Source organism: Corticium candelabrum, chromosome 8 (genome assembly GCF_963422355.1).
Source record: "Corticium candelabrum chromosome 8, ooCorCand1.1, whole genome shotgun sequence".
NCBI classification, from domain to species: Eukaryota; Metazoa; Porifera; class Homoscleromorpha; order Homosclerophorida; family Plakinidae; genus Corticium; species Corticium candelabrum.
The window spans coordinates 3,857,593-3,873,970 of record NC_085092.1 but is presented as its reverse complement, the minus strand read 5'-3'; the positions used below and the strand labels follow the sequence as shown (position 1 = coordinate 3,873,970).

At 41.9% G+C, this 16,378-nt stretch overlaps 1 protein-coding gene across 1 annotated transcript in view; it reads right to left on the bottom strand.

Annotated features, from left to right (window-relative positions):
- The window catches only part of LOC134182880 (uncharacterized), a 16,468-nt gene extending 160 nt beyond the window's left edge, over positions 1-16,308 (bottom strand). Inside the window, exons 1-11 of the mRNA XM_062650322.1 lie at positions 16,165-16,308; positions 15,703-15,849; positions 14,962-15,060; positions 13,748-13,837; positions 13,593-13,691; positions 11,776-11,865; positions 11,622-11,720; positions 4,683-5,084; positions 2,597-2,660; positions 49-2,135; positions 1-2 (exon numbers count right to left, since the gene is read on the bottom strand). The exon at positions 1-2 is cut by the window's left edge and continues 160 nt beyond it. Coding sequence (XP_062506306.1) covers positions 1-2; positions 49-2,135; positions 2,597-2,660; positions 4,683-5,084; positions 11,622-11,720; positions 11,776-11,865; positions 13,593-13,691; positions 13,748-13,837; positions 14,962-15,060; positions 15,703-15,849; positions 16,165-16,290 — 3,305 coding nt within the window. The 5' untranslated portion in view covers positions 16,291-16,308. The remainder of the gene's footprint in view (positions 3-48; positions 2,136-2,596; positions 2,661-4,682; positions 5,085-11,621; positions 11,721-11,775; positions 11,866-13,592; positions 13,692-13,747; positions 13,838-14,961; positions 15,061-15,702; positions 15,850-16,164) is intronic.
- Positions 16,309-16,378: the final 70 nt, after the last annotated feature.

Sequence of the window (16,378 nt, the reverse complement as noted above, 5' to 3'; positions counted from 1 at the left end):
CCCTTCATCGAAAATAGACAATGTGCTCGTAGCAACCCCAGGTCTCACAGATCGTAGCAAATGGTTGATTTTACATATGGACAGGCAACTTCTCAACAACTGAAGTTCCACTTTTGGATTTTCAAGATCAGAGAGATGAGATTGGGTATTTGCTACTTGATCGACTCGCTTCTTGAAACAATTAGTGAAGAAATCAGATGAACCAAACACAGGAGAACCAAGCAATTCCATTCCATCTGACAACCGGTGTACTTCTGGTGGAAATTCTGGATGTGTTCGATCTCCTGAAGGCCAAAACACTTCACACTTTGATAAATTGACATGAAGGCCCAGGGAAGGACCTTTCTCTATGATGAAGTTTATTAACTTTGAGACAGATTTCCGTGTGCCAGCAAAAGTACCATCGTCAAGGTACCACAAATTTAGGTCTAAGCCAGGCACTTCTCCAACTTCATCCATTAGTTCTAGGACGACTAAGGAGAACAGCAGTGGTCCCAATGGATCGCCTTGTTGGACTCCTGCTGTAGATGTAAGGTGATGATAGCCAAAGCGCAACTCAGCAGCACAGTGATAGCACCACTGTACCCAAGCTACCAATTCAGGAAATTCACTGCCAAGTCTCTTCAGGAATGAATTGCGATGGCATTCATTGAACGCATTCTTCATGTCCAGTTTGAAACAGCACAGGTCATGTCTAGCACTGTTCTCTTCAATGTATGACCTTAGAGAATGAACACTTGCCTCTAAACCTCCTCGTATTCCAACACCTACCTGACCATATGGTAAGAAGACGTCCGGTAAGCGAGGTTTTATAGCAGAACAGCAAAGACGGCTAGCCAAACGACGCAACACTTCCCCAACAGCAATGGGCCGAATGCCGCCAGCCTTCTTTTGGAGAGCAGTCAAAGGGGCACCAGACAGGAAGGGAGAAATGTTGCGATCAAGTTTTCCAGACAACAAGAGACACATCAATCGTGTTAGGTTTTCTAAACAGGACTGCGCTTCTGGAACATTGCAACCTCGTATAGCATCAATTAAGTGTTGTGCTCGAAGATGAGAATAACCGGGACTTGAGCCATTGGGAAATGCTTCCAATGCAGAAATAACCTCCTGAGAGTCCACAACTAGTGAAGGTGGGACTTCCTCTAGCCAAGCAGGAAGATCGTGAACTGGATGTCGATTTGCCAACTCTTCTAAAGCTTCACTGCTGTCATGAGAGGCACAACCTCGTGAACCCAAAGCCTGAAGTGCATCACTGTATCGACCTTCTGAAGCCAATCTCAATGATCTTCGAGTATTTGTGGTAGCGGTATTTGAGGAATTCAATGAAACATGGCAAGGGTTAGTTTCAGCCTTGACATCCAGCCACAGTGATCGAATATCTCCATCCAACCAACGTTGAAGGCGAGAATACAAAATTTCCTTTACAACGTACCTTTTCTTTCTCCCACCACGAGGAGGACAGCGAAGGGTAGCTTTGGCCAGCATGAAGAGGCGAGCAAAGCCCCACAGGCCACCCTCACAAGCACACCGTAATTCTTTAGCTAAAACCACACTTAGAAGTGGTCTAACTGATTTTGGGACATGAGTAACTGTCTGAACAGGTGTGGTGACAACTTCGTTCATCAGTGAATTGAAAACAGACAATTCCATGTCACCAACAGCTGGATAGGACATCATAGAAGCTGCTTTAATACCCTCGAGCACCAAATTAGAAGATGAGGATACAGGCACTGATGAAGAAGTAATCCTTGAAGCTGATGTTGGAGCTACCTCCGGTGAATTCTGAATTCCAATATCACCGTTAACAGCTGTGGATTCACACTGACTCAACCAGGATGATGCACTTGGATGGGTCATCAAACCACGACATCTACCACGACCAGGACCTAGAGAACGTCGGCAAAATGAGAAACGATTACCATAAGCAAAGCCACATTCTGAACATAAGCGACGGTTGTGGAATTCTAAGAACTGAACATCCGGGAAATTTCTGTAGCAAATGTGGTTTGCATTTATGTGTTGAAACAGCGAAACTGTGTCTCTTGTCACCAGAGAACATAAAGGACAACATGAATTAGGACTTTGAGTAGAACGCCTACCGTCAGGGGGATCATCTTCTTCGGTATCACTCTCTACGCAACCAGAACCAGACTCAGACATGATTCACCTCAAACTGTGCACAGAGGCCAACGAAAGAAAATGTTGAATGCAACAGCAGCAGCAAGTCTTGGGTGACGACAAAAACCAAACGTTGAGCTCAAAGAAAGAATCCAATGTCAAACGTGACGACAGAAACCAAACGTTGAGCGCAAAGAAAGAATCCAAAGTCAAACGCTCGCGATCGTCGATGGCTTGGTGGGGTGATTGTGACGTCACAATGCAGATAGTACAGATCTGGTGAAAAACAAGTAGAATTCGACGGAAAACGCGAAATTCACGGATATTGATGCCAGGAAACCAACAGACGAAGATAATGAAGGAGTATGAGATGGGAGAACGGCAGGAAAACGATCAACTCGAGGTAAAAATTCAAATGGCGGCGACCGTTGAAATGTGCAGTCTGGACAAACCGCAAGTCACACGTAAAACGCACCTGAATTCCTGTCAATGTACTGGAAACCAACAAACGAAGCCAAAATGGAACGACCAAAGGCACTCTGAAACAGAGAAGACCGTCACAAAACGGAGCCTAACAAAAGGACGCCACCATTGCAGGTATCCCGTACATATATATATATATATATATATATATATATATATATATATATATATATATATATATATATATATATATATATATATATATATATATACATACATACATATATATATATATACATATATATATATATATATATATATATATATATATATATATATATATATATATATATATATATACATATATATATATATATATATATATATATATATACATATATATATAAAGAAGAGGTGTCTGTCTGTCTGTCTGTGTGTCTGTCTGTTGGAGCGTTTCTCAAAAACGGCGAGTCAGATCTCAGCCGAATTTGGCTCCCGCAAGCCGAATTCATTCGGGTCGAAAGTGAGATGGTGGTCGTCTTCCTGACTTCTCCCACGACGACGCAATTTCCCGCTGATCGCACTTGCTTCCGCTCACGTGCGAATATCTCTGGAACGGCGCCTCATATCTCCACCGAATTTAGACTGCCAGTTCCTCATATCAAACGGTAGGTGTCGATCGTGTCATTTATTGCAGGCGACGCTGGGAAATGGAAGATATTTTTGCTGATATCCAGGTCTTGAAAAAATACGCCGACAGTCATTTGCCAGTCTATGACCGTCGAAGAGCTGCCGTGTTTAATGCACCTGTTCCCCAAAACGCCAGCAACGTCTTCCAAGAGACGACGTTCAACGGGACTGTCGAAACAAGCGCGAAGAGCAAGATTCGAATTCATTCAGCACATCCGGGACATATCTTATAATTACGCTATCAAGACATCACAGATGTCAACGCACTTAGCCATTCTCTAATTTGAACTAAACGGTAAAAGCACTTACCGTTACTGACAAAACATTACAGTCTACTGCGCCAAACATTACAGTCTACTAGCTGCGCAATATCCGGAGTACTATACAATTGCAAGTGTATACTCGAGATTTTTCGTTGTTTTTACAATGCCTCCGAAGAGACGGAAGAAATTTTTCATCCGCAGCTGCAGCCAGTCAAAAACAAAGACGTTTAGAAGAAGACGAAGTAGCGAGACGGCAATGTTTGGACGACGGCAGAGACAGAGCCAGTATATGCCTGACCTCCACGTGGTTTGGCTCGGGTTGCGCTGACAAGGGCATAAGTTAGTGTAATTGGTTTGTGCTGTGATTGGAACTTTTTTTTGCACAGGGATGATAACCAACACTATACAGCAGAGAGTTTGGAAATCTACAAAGATCTCTCTATACAAACTGTACGTGACCTGGCTACACCCCCTCTGCCTCTCCAACCATCAAACGCATTTTAGATACTTTCTGCTATAATCTCTACCTATAAAGGCGACCTGTCTGTCTGTCTGTCTGTCTGTCTGTCTGTCTGTCTGTCTGTCTGTCTGTCAATACATATATTTCAAACATGAAACTATTATACATCACTGCAAAGTACATAACTATAACTAAAGTCCAACACTAGTAACAACATAAAACTTGCAAACTACATACGAGAGGCTAGACTCTAGAGCTAGGTACAAGATACGCAAGTCAGAAGAAATGAATCCAAAGAAGACCAGGAGATAGTGACGACAGAATCCGAGAAGACGCACTAGGCCACGAGGGCAAGGTAAGGCTGCGATAATCCCAGATGCTGAAGTCACAAGATGAACGACAAGACGGAGAGGAAGACGAGATGATGACGACAGAATCTGGAGAAAACGTACTAGGCCACGAGGGCAAGGTAAGGCTGAGATAATCCCAGATACTGAAGTCCCAAGATGGACAACAAGACGAAGAGGTAGACGAGATGATGACGACAAAATCTGGAGAAAACGCACTAGGCCACAAGGGCAAGGTAAGGCTGCGAAGATCCCAGACACTGAAGTCACGTGCACAAGATGGACGACAAGACGAAGGAAAGACGACATGATGACGACAGAATCTGGAGAAGACGCACTAGGCCACGAGGGCAAGGTAAGGCTGCAATAATCCCACACGCTGAAGTCACAAGATGGACGATGAGACGAAGATGAGATGACGATGACAGAATCTGGAGAAAATGCACTAGACCACAAAGGCAAGGTAAGGCTGCGATGATCCCAGACACTGAAGCCACAAGAGTAAAGACAGAACGCAAACTCGATCACAACAAAGAAACTTAAGCCACGGAAACAACATACGACGAAAAGCAACTCAACAAAAGCGTTCATTCCAGAAACGGGGACTCCATACAACCGAATAGGACTGACGCAACCGACGAAAGCGGAAAGAACCGCTGACGCCAAAAAGAATCCTGAAAAAGCTCTCCTCTTCTGTTGATGACTTCTACTTTGCAGAAACTGTAGGTTGCAAACACCGCTTCCATTCATCCGGGGTCTGTCTCTAATAGCAAACAGTGTCTGCAAATCAATAATTTGTGTGATTAAACTATTACCCGGGCAAAGCCGTGCATTGGAGCTTGTCTATATATATAAAGCAGAGGTGTCTGTCTGTCTGTCTGTCTGTCTGTCTGTCTGTCTGTCTGTCTGTGTGTCCGTCTGTAAGAGCGTTTCTCAAAAACAACGAGTCCGATCCTAGCCGAATTTGGCTCACGCACGCCGAATTCATTCGGGTCGAAAGTGAGACTGTGGTCGTCATTCTGACATCTCCCACGACGACGTGATTTCCTGCAGATGGCACTTGCTTCCGCTCGCGCGCGAATATCTCTGGAACGGCGCATCGTATCTCCACCGAATTTAGACTGCCCGTTCCCGACGTCGGACGGTAGTCACCGATCGTGTCGTTTCTTGCTGACGACGCTGGGAAACAGAAAATATTTTTGCTGATATCCAGGTCTTGAAAAAATACGCCCACAGTCGTTTGCCAGTCTACGACCATCAAAGAGCTGCCTTGTTTAATGCACCTGTTCCCCAAAACGCCAACAACGTCTTCAAAGAGACGACGTTCAACGGGACTGTCGAAAAGGCGAGAGTCGGCATTCGTTATATAAGGGGAACGGATTATCCAGGTAAGTATTGCACGTAACTTGCACGTTATGGGATTAACGTCGAAATTATAGATGCCAGGTTCGATACACCTGTTCCTCGCAACAACAGCAACGTTTAAGTCGAAATGGCTTCAACCAATCGCTAATCCAATCAACGGGATTTTTGGAAATGACAATTAAACGAGACCTAACTTTGAGTTGCCAACTCACACGCAACTTGCGTGAGTCTCACGCAAGTTCCTTCAGGTCACACGCTCACACGCAAGGAACCCAGATCTCACGCAACTTTTAGATTGCTGGAAGATCTAGGCACACGTGTACAGTGAAACTGTAGGTACACCGTAGATTCACGCAAACATCTGTAGTGTCTGACAGAAATCTAAAATCTAAAGAGACTCCCGTAAAGTGATCGATCATTACGAATAACCAATCCCAGGCAAGTCTAGTTCTGAAGCTGTCAAACATATTCAGCCAATTCTAGTACATGTACTAGTCCGTGCATCCATAATTTCCCTCCTCCTTTTAAACTTTCGGACATCGTCAGGAAGTTCGAAAGAGGGAGGGGCTGATTACGCCAGACTGATTTACTGCATGCCTAAACTATATTGGTTTATCGTTACTAGCAGAAATTCTAATTCTGCGAGTACTTACTAGATAATTATTGTCTAATGCGTATTGACACACTATGTGTTGTTTTTTAGATATTTAGGTATTAGTTTTGTGGCCACGCCTATATGTAGATATAAAGTACTGATGAAAATCTGAGATCTCACGCATTTTCAGTATAGTCCGTCGGTCAACCTCCCAAAAGACGCTTCTTTATGAAGTTGCGTAGCCCCACAAGCCCGGGGAAGTTTTGATAACTCTAAAAGATAAAGCAGTATGACAGAACTCCAACTGCACTTGTTTGCCTCTCCATACCGGGGCCGTTAGGTAGCCGCACATCAACAAAATTTAGGGGCGTGGCACAGATGTCAGTACAGCGACCTTGCTAACTCTGTAGTCGGCAGAGCACACAAAACGGGTAAAAACGCACCATGCAAACTACTGAGGCACAAAGCATCCATTGTGAACATGTTAGCTCGCAGTATTAGCCCAATAGCTTACGATATCACACGTGATCACATGACACGCGATGACGAAGCCTTTGAGTTGTGCGTCTGTCAACTTTCCTAGAGACCTAAACTAAATCAGATTGCTCATTAGCAGTTCAACTTCTATTACAGCAGCAGTAGAACAAACTGTAAGCAAGCCGTCCCAATGCGAATTAGGCTGCCAACAAAAAGCCTAGATGTCCAGGCAAGCAGGCATCACGTAGAATGAAAGCGCTTCACAGCTACCTTGTTGTGGACTATGAAACAGTGTCTGCTGTTCTCCTACGAATGTAAATCAACGGTCTTTCTGTAGTACTCTTGCCCAATCTCAGGTCTCAGACACTTGGCCTCATAACCTCGTCGGTTTGTCATTTGGCTGGCTTCAAAAGAGTCCAAAATATTTTCTGAACGTGTGGGAAACAAGTAACACGCCAGACAGACGATGATCTGCGTTTATTTGCGTAACTTGTGTAAAGAATTGTGATGCGGGGGCGTAATGACTACTTCCGGTACCGTGATCAAAGTCTATGGTACACTACAGTGTTTCTTTAGCCGATGTTATGTGGAGTGTATGACGTAAGGAAAAGGTTGCTACACGTAGAAAGACGTAATCGTAACTGGACAATAAAGATTTAAGTGCTTAAAGTTCACTGCAAGGACACTACATGTAAGATTCACTTCCAGATTGTGGTTTTAGTTAGATGATAGACGTCATCTTAACTGGACGATGAAGACTTAAATAGGTGCTAGAAATTCAAATTAACACAATTGCACTAGATGAAGATTCACTTCCAGACTAAGTGAAAGTCGTCATTGTAGCTGGACAATGAAGACCTAAGTCCTAAAAGGACAAAGTAAATACAAGCATTCACTTTCAGATTGTGGTCTATATGAACTTCCAGTTAGCAATATATAAGTAAGAGCTTTCGCCTACCTACATTAGTTTAGGTGTGAGCAAACGACTTGTTGTCTTCTTTCGACCAAGTGTCCTTACTCAGCTCTAATTAACTCAGCTTTCAACGGTATCAGATGTAAAGTTGTCAACTGAACAGCTATATATATCAAACTGAACGTCAGAGATTTATTGTTTCATTATTGTTGACCGTGACAGATCTCAAATTCAAAATCATTTCGTAGTTTTGTTTTGAAAATCATCAGATGTCTGTGCAGAGAGCAAAGATAGCAAAAATTGACTCTGAGCAATGCCTGTGCCATATTCGTATAACATCTTTGAAAGTAGTTCAATAGCAGAGTCAGAGAACCCAGAGGCACCTCAAGCAAGGGGCAGCACTGCAACCGTTCGTGGGACCAGAAGACTTGTCTCCCCAACCAACATCAAACTATGTTTGTTTTGTCAACAGAGCACAAAGTTCAAGGGAAACGACAGTCTTTAAGCAGAGTTACTACCTTTTCTGCATGTTTGGCTATTTCAAATGCAGCGGAAATCAGAAAAGACAGAAGAATTTTATTGGAAGTGCAGCAAGGACCATGTCAGCCTGATGGTATCGCCAAGGAGCTGTCCTATCATGAATCTTGCTGCAGGAATTACACTCACCAGAAAACATTAGCCAACATGCCTGATTCTCAGATCTCTCTAGAAGATGCACAACACAGTACAGCATATGACCGTGCGCTTCAAACTCTTGCCGGTGAAGTCGAGGGAGCAATACTTAGCGGAGATGAAAAAGGATTATTTGCAAGAATGTCTGACTTGAGGTCAAAATTTTTTTGCAGACTTTCTAAAGCAGGAAGGTGTTGACACTCTAAATTACAAAATCGGCAAACTGAAGCGTCGTCTACAAAAGCATTTCGGTAATCACATAATATTCTTTGCAAATCCACAAACTGTAACGGAGTCGGAACTGGTTACGTCTGCTACTGTGCCCCAACTATTGAATGGACGAAAAAGCCACCGCACCTGTTGACGTTTTGAAACTGATCAGTTGCGGCTGTAAAACTGGGTGCAGCTCTAAGCGCTGCTCTTGCTAGCGAAGCTGCTTGCCATATACAGATGTGTGCCAATATTAATGCAACAACTGCGAAAACCCTATTCCCCATGAAGTTTTGCAGCCTGCTTCCACTATAGCATCTGCAAATTTGTTTGAAGCTGATAATTTTGATGCAAACTCTACTGATGAATATGATGAGTAGGTGGCTCTTTACATTTCATTGGTTATTAATTAATTAAGTGTAGTTTCTATATGAAATCATTAGTCCACTAAAAATGACTAAAAATGACTCTGAGCGATATAGTACAGCCGTAAATTTAGACATTTTATGTCAGTAACGCTTACGTCCTGCTTTTGATGGTCTTATGTTAATTATTGTACACTTGTACTAACGTCTAGATAGTTAGTATTACAAGGTACGTGCCACACATCCGGGAGTTTGTCACGATTTGTGTGGTATTTACTGTCTTTCTGAACGGTCAGGGTCACGTTACTGTTGCAAGGCAGTCAAACGCAGCAGCACAAGTGTAACAACCATGTAGGAGTTTTCTTTCATCAACAGAACTGCTGGCAATGTGAGAAATACTATCTAGAGACCGCACTTCATTACCTCCAGCTCTAGAAAAGACAGCTGCACTGGTTTAAGCCTTCGCGTGATATAGCTAATGTCTATAGGCCTTATGCATGGGACCACGTTCGCCTCTTACTCTCGGTTCGCTGTTGCTGCAAATTTGCGTGGGCGTGGCCTTAGTCAATCTAGTCCTTCTTGTTACTCAGAAACGGCCCCGTTCCAAGACGGCAAACAATCACAACTGCACTCGCATGGCTTCTATTCGCCGATTGCAACTACGGAAACTTCCCCGGGTTTGGGGGGCTACGCAACTTGTCGCTTTCTGGTGTTGGCCGACGGACTAAAAATTTTAGTATTCCTGGTTGGCAGCTCTGATAACTATGAATGAGAATTCTGTCTGGCTGCTACTAAACGGTAAAAGCACTTACACCACGGCTAATTAGTGACAGTAAACGGCTACTGACAAAACATTACAGTCTACTGCGCCAAATCATTACAGTCTACTAGCTGCGCAATATCCGGGAGTGCTATACGATTGCAAGTGTATATGCAACATTTTTCGTTGTTTTTACAATGCCTCCGAAGAGACGGACTGGCTCGGGTTGCGCTGACAAGGGCATAAGTTAGTGTAATTGGTTTGTGCTGTGATTGGAACTTTTTTTGCACAGGGATGATAACCAACACTATACAGCAGAGAATTTGGAAATCTACAAAGATCTCTCTATACAAACTGTACGTGACCTGGCTACACCCCTCTGTCTCTCCAACCATCAAACGCATTTTTAGATACTTTCTGCTATAATCTCTACCTTTAAAGGCGACCTGTCTGTCTGTCTGTCTGTCTGTCTGTCTGTCTGTCATTAATAGCAAACACTGTCTGCAAATCAATAATTTGTGTGATTAAACTATTACAAGGGCAAAGCCGTGCATTGGAGCTCGTATACTTATACATGTCAGCCAAGTGGACGCGTCATGTGGGCGTCACAGAGAACTACTGAGTCTTTACGATGAACGCTGTCGAAGATAAGAACACCTGCATTGTTGAAAGAAAATGAGTGGCGACTGCAGTAGATCGCCAGTGGCTAAATGAATTGCTATGGCTTCTGTAGTGTGGCAGAAAGGAGGCACAGTCATTCCTGTGCTCTCTTTGTCGAAAGACACCATCTAGGACTAAAAGATGAGCACTAGATAAAGCTATTTAGATTAATATCCCATGTAAAACAATCACTCGCCAAAGTCTACTAGAGCATGAAAGCCGCTCGTGCCACGAATCAGCTGTCTCTAGAGAAGCAACCTGCGCACTGTCGGGCAAGGACGACAAAATTTCTAGAGCTCGACACAGTTGAGCCTCATTGATCACTAAATATAGTTTTAACTGGCATTGGGTAATGCCTACTTCACTGAGTATTCCGCTCTGCCTTCTAAGATTTCTGTGAAGAACACTCAGCTTGCTTGCAGTCAGATCTGCCCTCTTGGTGGCAAAGTGACATGAAAGTGACTATTTGACTTCACTTTTGAATCGTAATTACAACAAAAAGTCTTCACGTACATTTCAGTGATTTCAGTCTTTGTTACCCAAGACAAGTGGCTGAAGTGAAGAGCTTGCTGCCAAGAAACCCATATATATAAAAGGCAAATACTTTCTGTTTCAATAGCACGACCCATGATGAAACTTCATGTGCAGTTCCTGTTCAGCTGTGTTTGTCGAGTCTTCGCTTAGAATTGCTGCATCAAATTCTGCACTTGTATAAAGACTGAGACTTCCTAGGTGTAAGCAGACTGCTTCCTGTAGAATACATGTCTTTGATCGAAGGACACGAGTTGGAAATCGCCAAAATTACACAAACTGCATGCTTCTCAAATCATTGTAAGTAGATTGTTAGTAACAAGTCGACTGTGAGACTCTGCTAGGGTAACAACAAAGCAAGTCTTCACGCCCACTTCCAAACTCAATTACACTAGCAAAGACCCCAGAACCGGTTTTTCCCCACCCTTTCACGTACAAATAGAATGGCACACTGTGGAAATACCAAACCTGCATTGCAATCATGTTACACACACACACACACACACACACACACACACACACACACACACACACACACACACACACACACACACACACACACACATGCACGCACGCACGCATGCACGCACACGTGCGCGCGCGCACACACACACACACACACACACACACACACACACACACACACCACACACACACACACACACACACACACACACTTCATACCATCACAGACCAGTGCAAATCGTCACATGTCACAAAAAACAGTTTCAATGTCATCACAAAATATGATACATACAAACAAACTTACAGTAGTTGTTGCTGCTTTGTTGCACTTTGAATCAACGAGACATTGTACTACAGGTAAACGATCATGACGACATGCCTCTAGAAATGGTGTGTAGCCATTCTAAACAATTTGAAACAATAACTACAAGTCAGCTAAAGTAATATTAACAGTAAACCTCATCAAGATATTCAATGTTGAGACCACTCTTCAATAAACAAGCAACTACCTCAACATTATCAGCAATGTGTAGAGCTGTCTCTCCATCCTGTAGTTGACAAACAATGTTAGAAGATCATTTATCAGTACAATACTAACTGCAAAGAATGCAAACATACAACAGACATAACTGCATTAAAACCAATTAAAAGCCAAACAGTAAACTAACTTCTGAATAAGTCAAGTCAACAATACTGTTGTTGATACAAATAAGAAAACGATAAATGAGTTGGTACTAAGAAAGTCAGTTTGCTGGTTAAAACAACCCACTAGGATCAACACAAGACGCAAAATACTTTGTTTGCTCAACAATTTTGTAATAAACAGAAATCCTTCATGCACATAATGGCTTGATCAGTGCAGTTTATGTAGAATAGTTTGTATCACCAATTGAGATCTACCTTAATCAATTAAAATGTCGTATATCCATGTTCTGGAATCCTATTGCTTTGCTTGTGTCAGGTCTGACCCAACCGACTACAGTTCATGTAAATTAGAGTTCATCTACTCCAAACATCACAGATGGGAATGGATGTATTGCAGCTGTAAGTAGTACTGTGTCTGTACAACTTTTGACTCTGTCAAGTCAGTCGAATGGTCTTTGGTATGAACTTATGGTAAAATAGATAGGCTTGTCTGAAATCAGTATTAAACATGTCTTATAAGTGATGTGAAGATCAATGCAGTGTTTAATTGCATTACAACCAACACACAGTTAGAATGGATAAAACTGATGTTGGAATCAATGTGCAAGCTACCTTAGCCTTGAGCCAGACCACTTTTGTCACGTGAGGTAAGGAATGAAAGGGCGAGGAGAATAAGCGGTCTGGGCACTATGTCGCAATAAAGAAGGTACATTTTTCGCTCTATTGCAACCAATCCAATCAAAACCCCTGATCTGACAAAGACCATCCAAAATCAGTGATGAGAATGCTAATACATACCCACTGAAACAACAATATTGCAACTGCAGATGTAAGACTTAATAATAAATGAGCTAAGTGAATGCATTTATAGCTTGTGAGATGTTAGGGTGCAAGCTGTGTCTGTAACTTCAGAGCTTGCTTGCAGTCAGATCTGCCCTCTTGGTGGCAAAGTGACATAAAAGTGACTATTTGACTTCCTTCATTTTTGAATCGTAATTACAACAAAAAGTCTTCACGTACATTTCAGTGATTTCAGTCTTTGTTACCCCAGAAAAGTGGCCAAAATGAAGAGCTTGCTGCCAAGAGACGCATATATATAGAAGGCAAAGACACTCTGTTTCAATAGCACAATCCATGATAAAACTTCATGTGCAGTTCCTGTTCAGCTGTGTTTGTCAAGTCTTGGTTTAGAATTGCTGCATCAAATTCTGCACTTGTAAGACTGAGACTTCCTAGGTGTAAACAGACTGCTTCCTGTAGAATACATGTCTTTGATCGAAGGACACAAGTTGGAAATCGCCCAAATTACACAAACTGCATGCTTCTCAAATCATTGTAAGTAGATAGTTAGTAACAAGTTGACTGTGAGACTCTGCTACGGTAACAACAAAGCAAGTCTTCACACCCACTTCCCAACTCAATTACACTAGCGAAGACTCCAGAACCGCTCTTTTCTCCCCGCCCTTTCACGTACAAATAGCATTACACACTGTGCATGGAAAAATCAAACCTGCATTGCAATCATGTTACACACACACTTCATACCATCACAGACCCGTGCAAATCATCCCATGTCACAAACAACAGTTTGAATGTCATCACAAAATATGTTACATACAAACAAACTTACATTAGTTGTTGCTGCTTTGTTGCATTTTAAGTAAATGAGATGTTGTAATACAGGTAAATGACCATCAACACATGCCCTGACAAATGATGTGTAGCCATTCTAAACAATTTGAGACAATAACTACAAGTCAGCAAAAGTAATGTTAACAGTAAAACCTCATCACGATCTTCAATGTTGAGACCAATGCTCAATAGATAATCAACTACCTCAACATTACCAGCAACGTGTAGAGCTGTCTCTCCATACTGTAGTTGACACACAATGTTCGAAGAACATTTGTCAGTACAATACTAACTGCACTACATGTAAACACACATATACAAGAGACACAATTCAGGGCTTGAGAAATATGTCATCGACTTGTCAAATAACAAGTTAAAATTGAGAAGCAACAATTCAATTTAAACTGAACGTAGTTATTTGACAACAAACTGCTACAACAAATTACTAGAAGACCTGTATTGAACAAAAGTCTCTTTTGTACTCAGCTTCGCAGTTGACAACATACTAGAAAACTTCACAAATACGTAGCAATCTTTTCAATCGCTGCATGAGAGAAACAAAGATAACCGAGGCTACTGAACGAAGTAACTGTACTATTAAAACCATATATAGGTTTGCTCAACAAGGTTCTTTCCACAGTAGCAAAAGTCTAGCGCAGTAACCACACATGAGTATGATCTACTCAAATGACCGCTCCTATACTCATTAACTACAACTGTATACTTGCAGTTATGTGACCACCTTCCCCTGATGACTCTCCACTGAAACACAAGACATAACAGTCCCTAAACTGCTTTGTAGAATAAGAATCTACGCATTGATTCACAGATCTGCAAAGCACTCCTCTTTTCTTGTGACTTATGATCTCCACACACTTGACAAGCAAAGCTGGACATACTGCAGAATGTGTCTACACTGTATAAGCAATAGCAACCTTTCTGGAGTGCAGCTAGTACAGATTTAGGACAACGTCTGACGCAGTGTGGACAGCTTCTTTGTATAGAATGAAATCAGGCCACATAGCTTTTACTTGCATCTTTAGACTCACGAGGGCATCAAGATTTGGTTAAAAGTGTCACTTCCATTGACAAGGGACTGTGCTTCATAACAGATGTTTTGGTTTCATTATCTATCATGCCATTGTATCTATACACAATGTCCTTCCAGTTGACGCCTTTCGTTCAAATTATTTTTACTTAACTCCTTCAGCAAAGAGAAAATTGCCCCACCTTAAAACTACACCAATTCCCATAACTACCAACAGTCTATGTTAATCAACACAGTGTCGCCAATGTAACACTCATTTACCTCATTTCTCAATTGGCAAAATCAAATCACAAATACTGTCACATACAAATATACTCACATGGTTTTTGACTTGTTGGTCGCAACCAGCGGAGATCAATCTCTTCATAACAGACACATGACCACCAATGCTTGCGTAGTGTAGAGCTGTCCATCCCCTCTACCCAGATAACAGACATACGGTCATGATGTTGTTAGCAGTGAATACAATACTAATACATTTACATCTAGAAACACTGACTATAAAATATAACACATCCAATTCACCATTTCTTCTCACTAAACCCAATTCCACACAATACATCATAACCTCATTACACCACTAAACGTTTAACAATTCATATCATTTGGACTCCATTGACGTGTCTGCTTGTCTCTAAGCATTTAAGTCTTGCAAACGCTCAATTTGACCTCAAGCCTACATCTGAGGTGCTACATGTCGCTTACTTTTAGCAATAGCACATACAATATCTATTTTAGTAAATTCATTTTCATGCTGACACATCAATAGTGGAAGGTAAGATAACAATGCCAATCTAGCATGTTTCTTCTCTGTTCTGTGTCTATATCTTACAACAGAATGTTAGTCCAACTTGCCAGCTGTGACAACCTATTCATTGATTATTCATTGTAAGCACACCAGAGATGCCATTAACATTACTCATTAAATCAATCATTGAAACACAACAAACTGCACTAAATTTCTAACCAATTTATCAACTCAACACAAATCTGACAATCACAATAAACTAACAAGTTGCACATAGTGACACACACTTCACATATTACACTGCACACTCACCCCCTCTTCTTGATACTTCACATTGGCTCGTTTTCTTATAAGTAGATCAATCATACTGGTTGATCCCATACCACACGCTACTTGAAGAGCAGATGGATAACCCCACAATCCAGTTAGATAACGACTCGATCCATATACATACTTTCCCTACAAAATATCACGTAAAGTCAGTTGTAAACCGTTCATAATATGGGAGTGCGTGTGGACGTGACCATAGCCAGCGCCATTTGTGTCAGCTAGCAAACACATGAGATAGAGGAAACGATTCATTCAATAATCTGGTAGGTAAGAAAGTCAGACGGCAAAAGCAACGTCACCTCGACTCTTACGTTGAGAAGCATAGCCTAGACATGACGTCTTCACTACAAACATGCTCGCGGCTCAATTAACAACAAATTTTGCGATTTATTATGACGTCGAACGCGCTAGATCCTCATCGATACAACTCACTCAAATTCTTACCCCACGTTTTGCGACAACATTGACGTCCGCTCTCTTGCCAATCTTTCGGACAGCTTTGTGTAAGTTGTTTTCCAAAACTGCATCGAAAAGAGCGTCGTCAAAGGTTGAACGCTGGCTTTCCGCCATTTTGTTGACGAACAGTAACTCAGTTCAATCAATTGAAATACGCGTGCGTACAATGAAATGAGTGCTAAATTTAGTAATTCATGTCGCG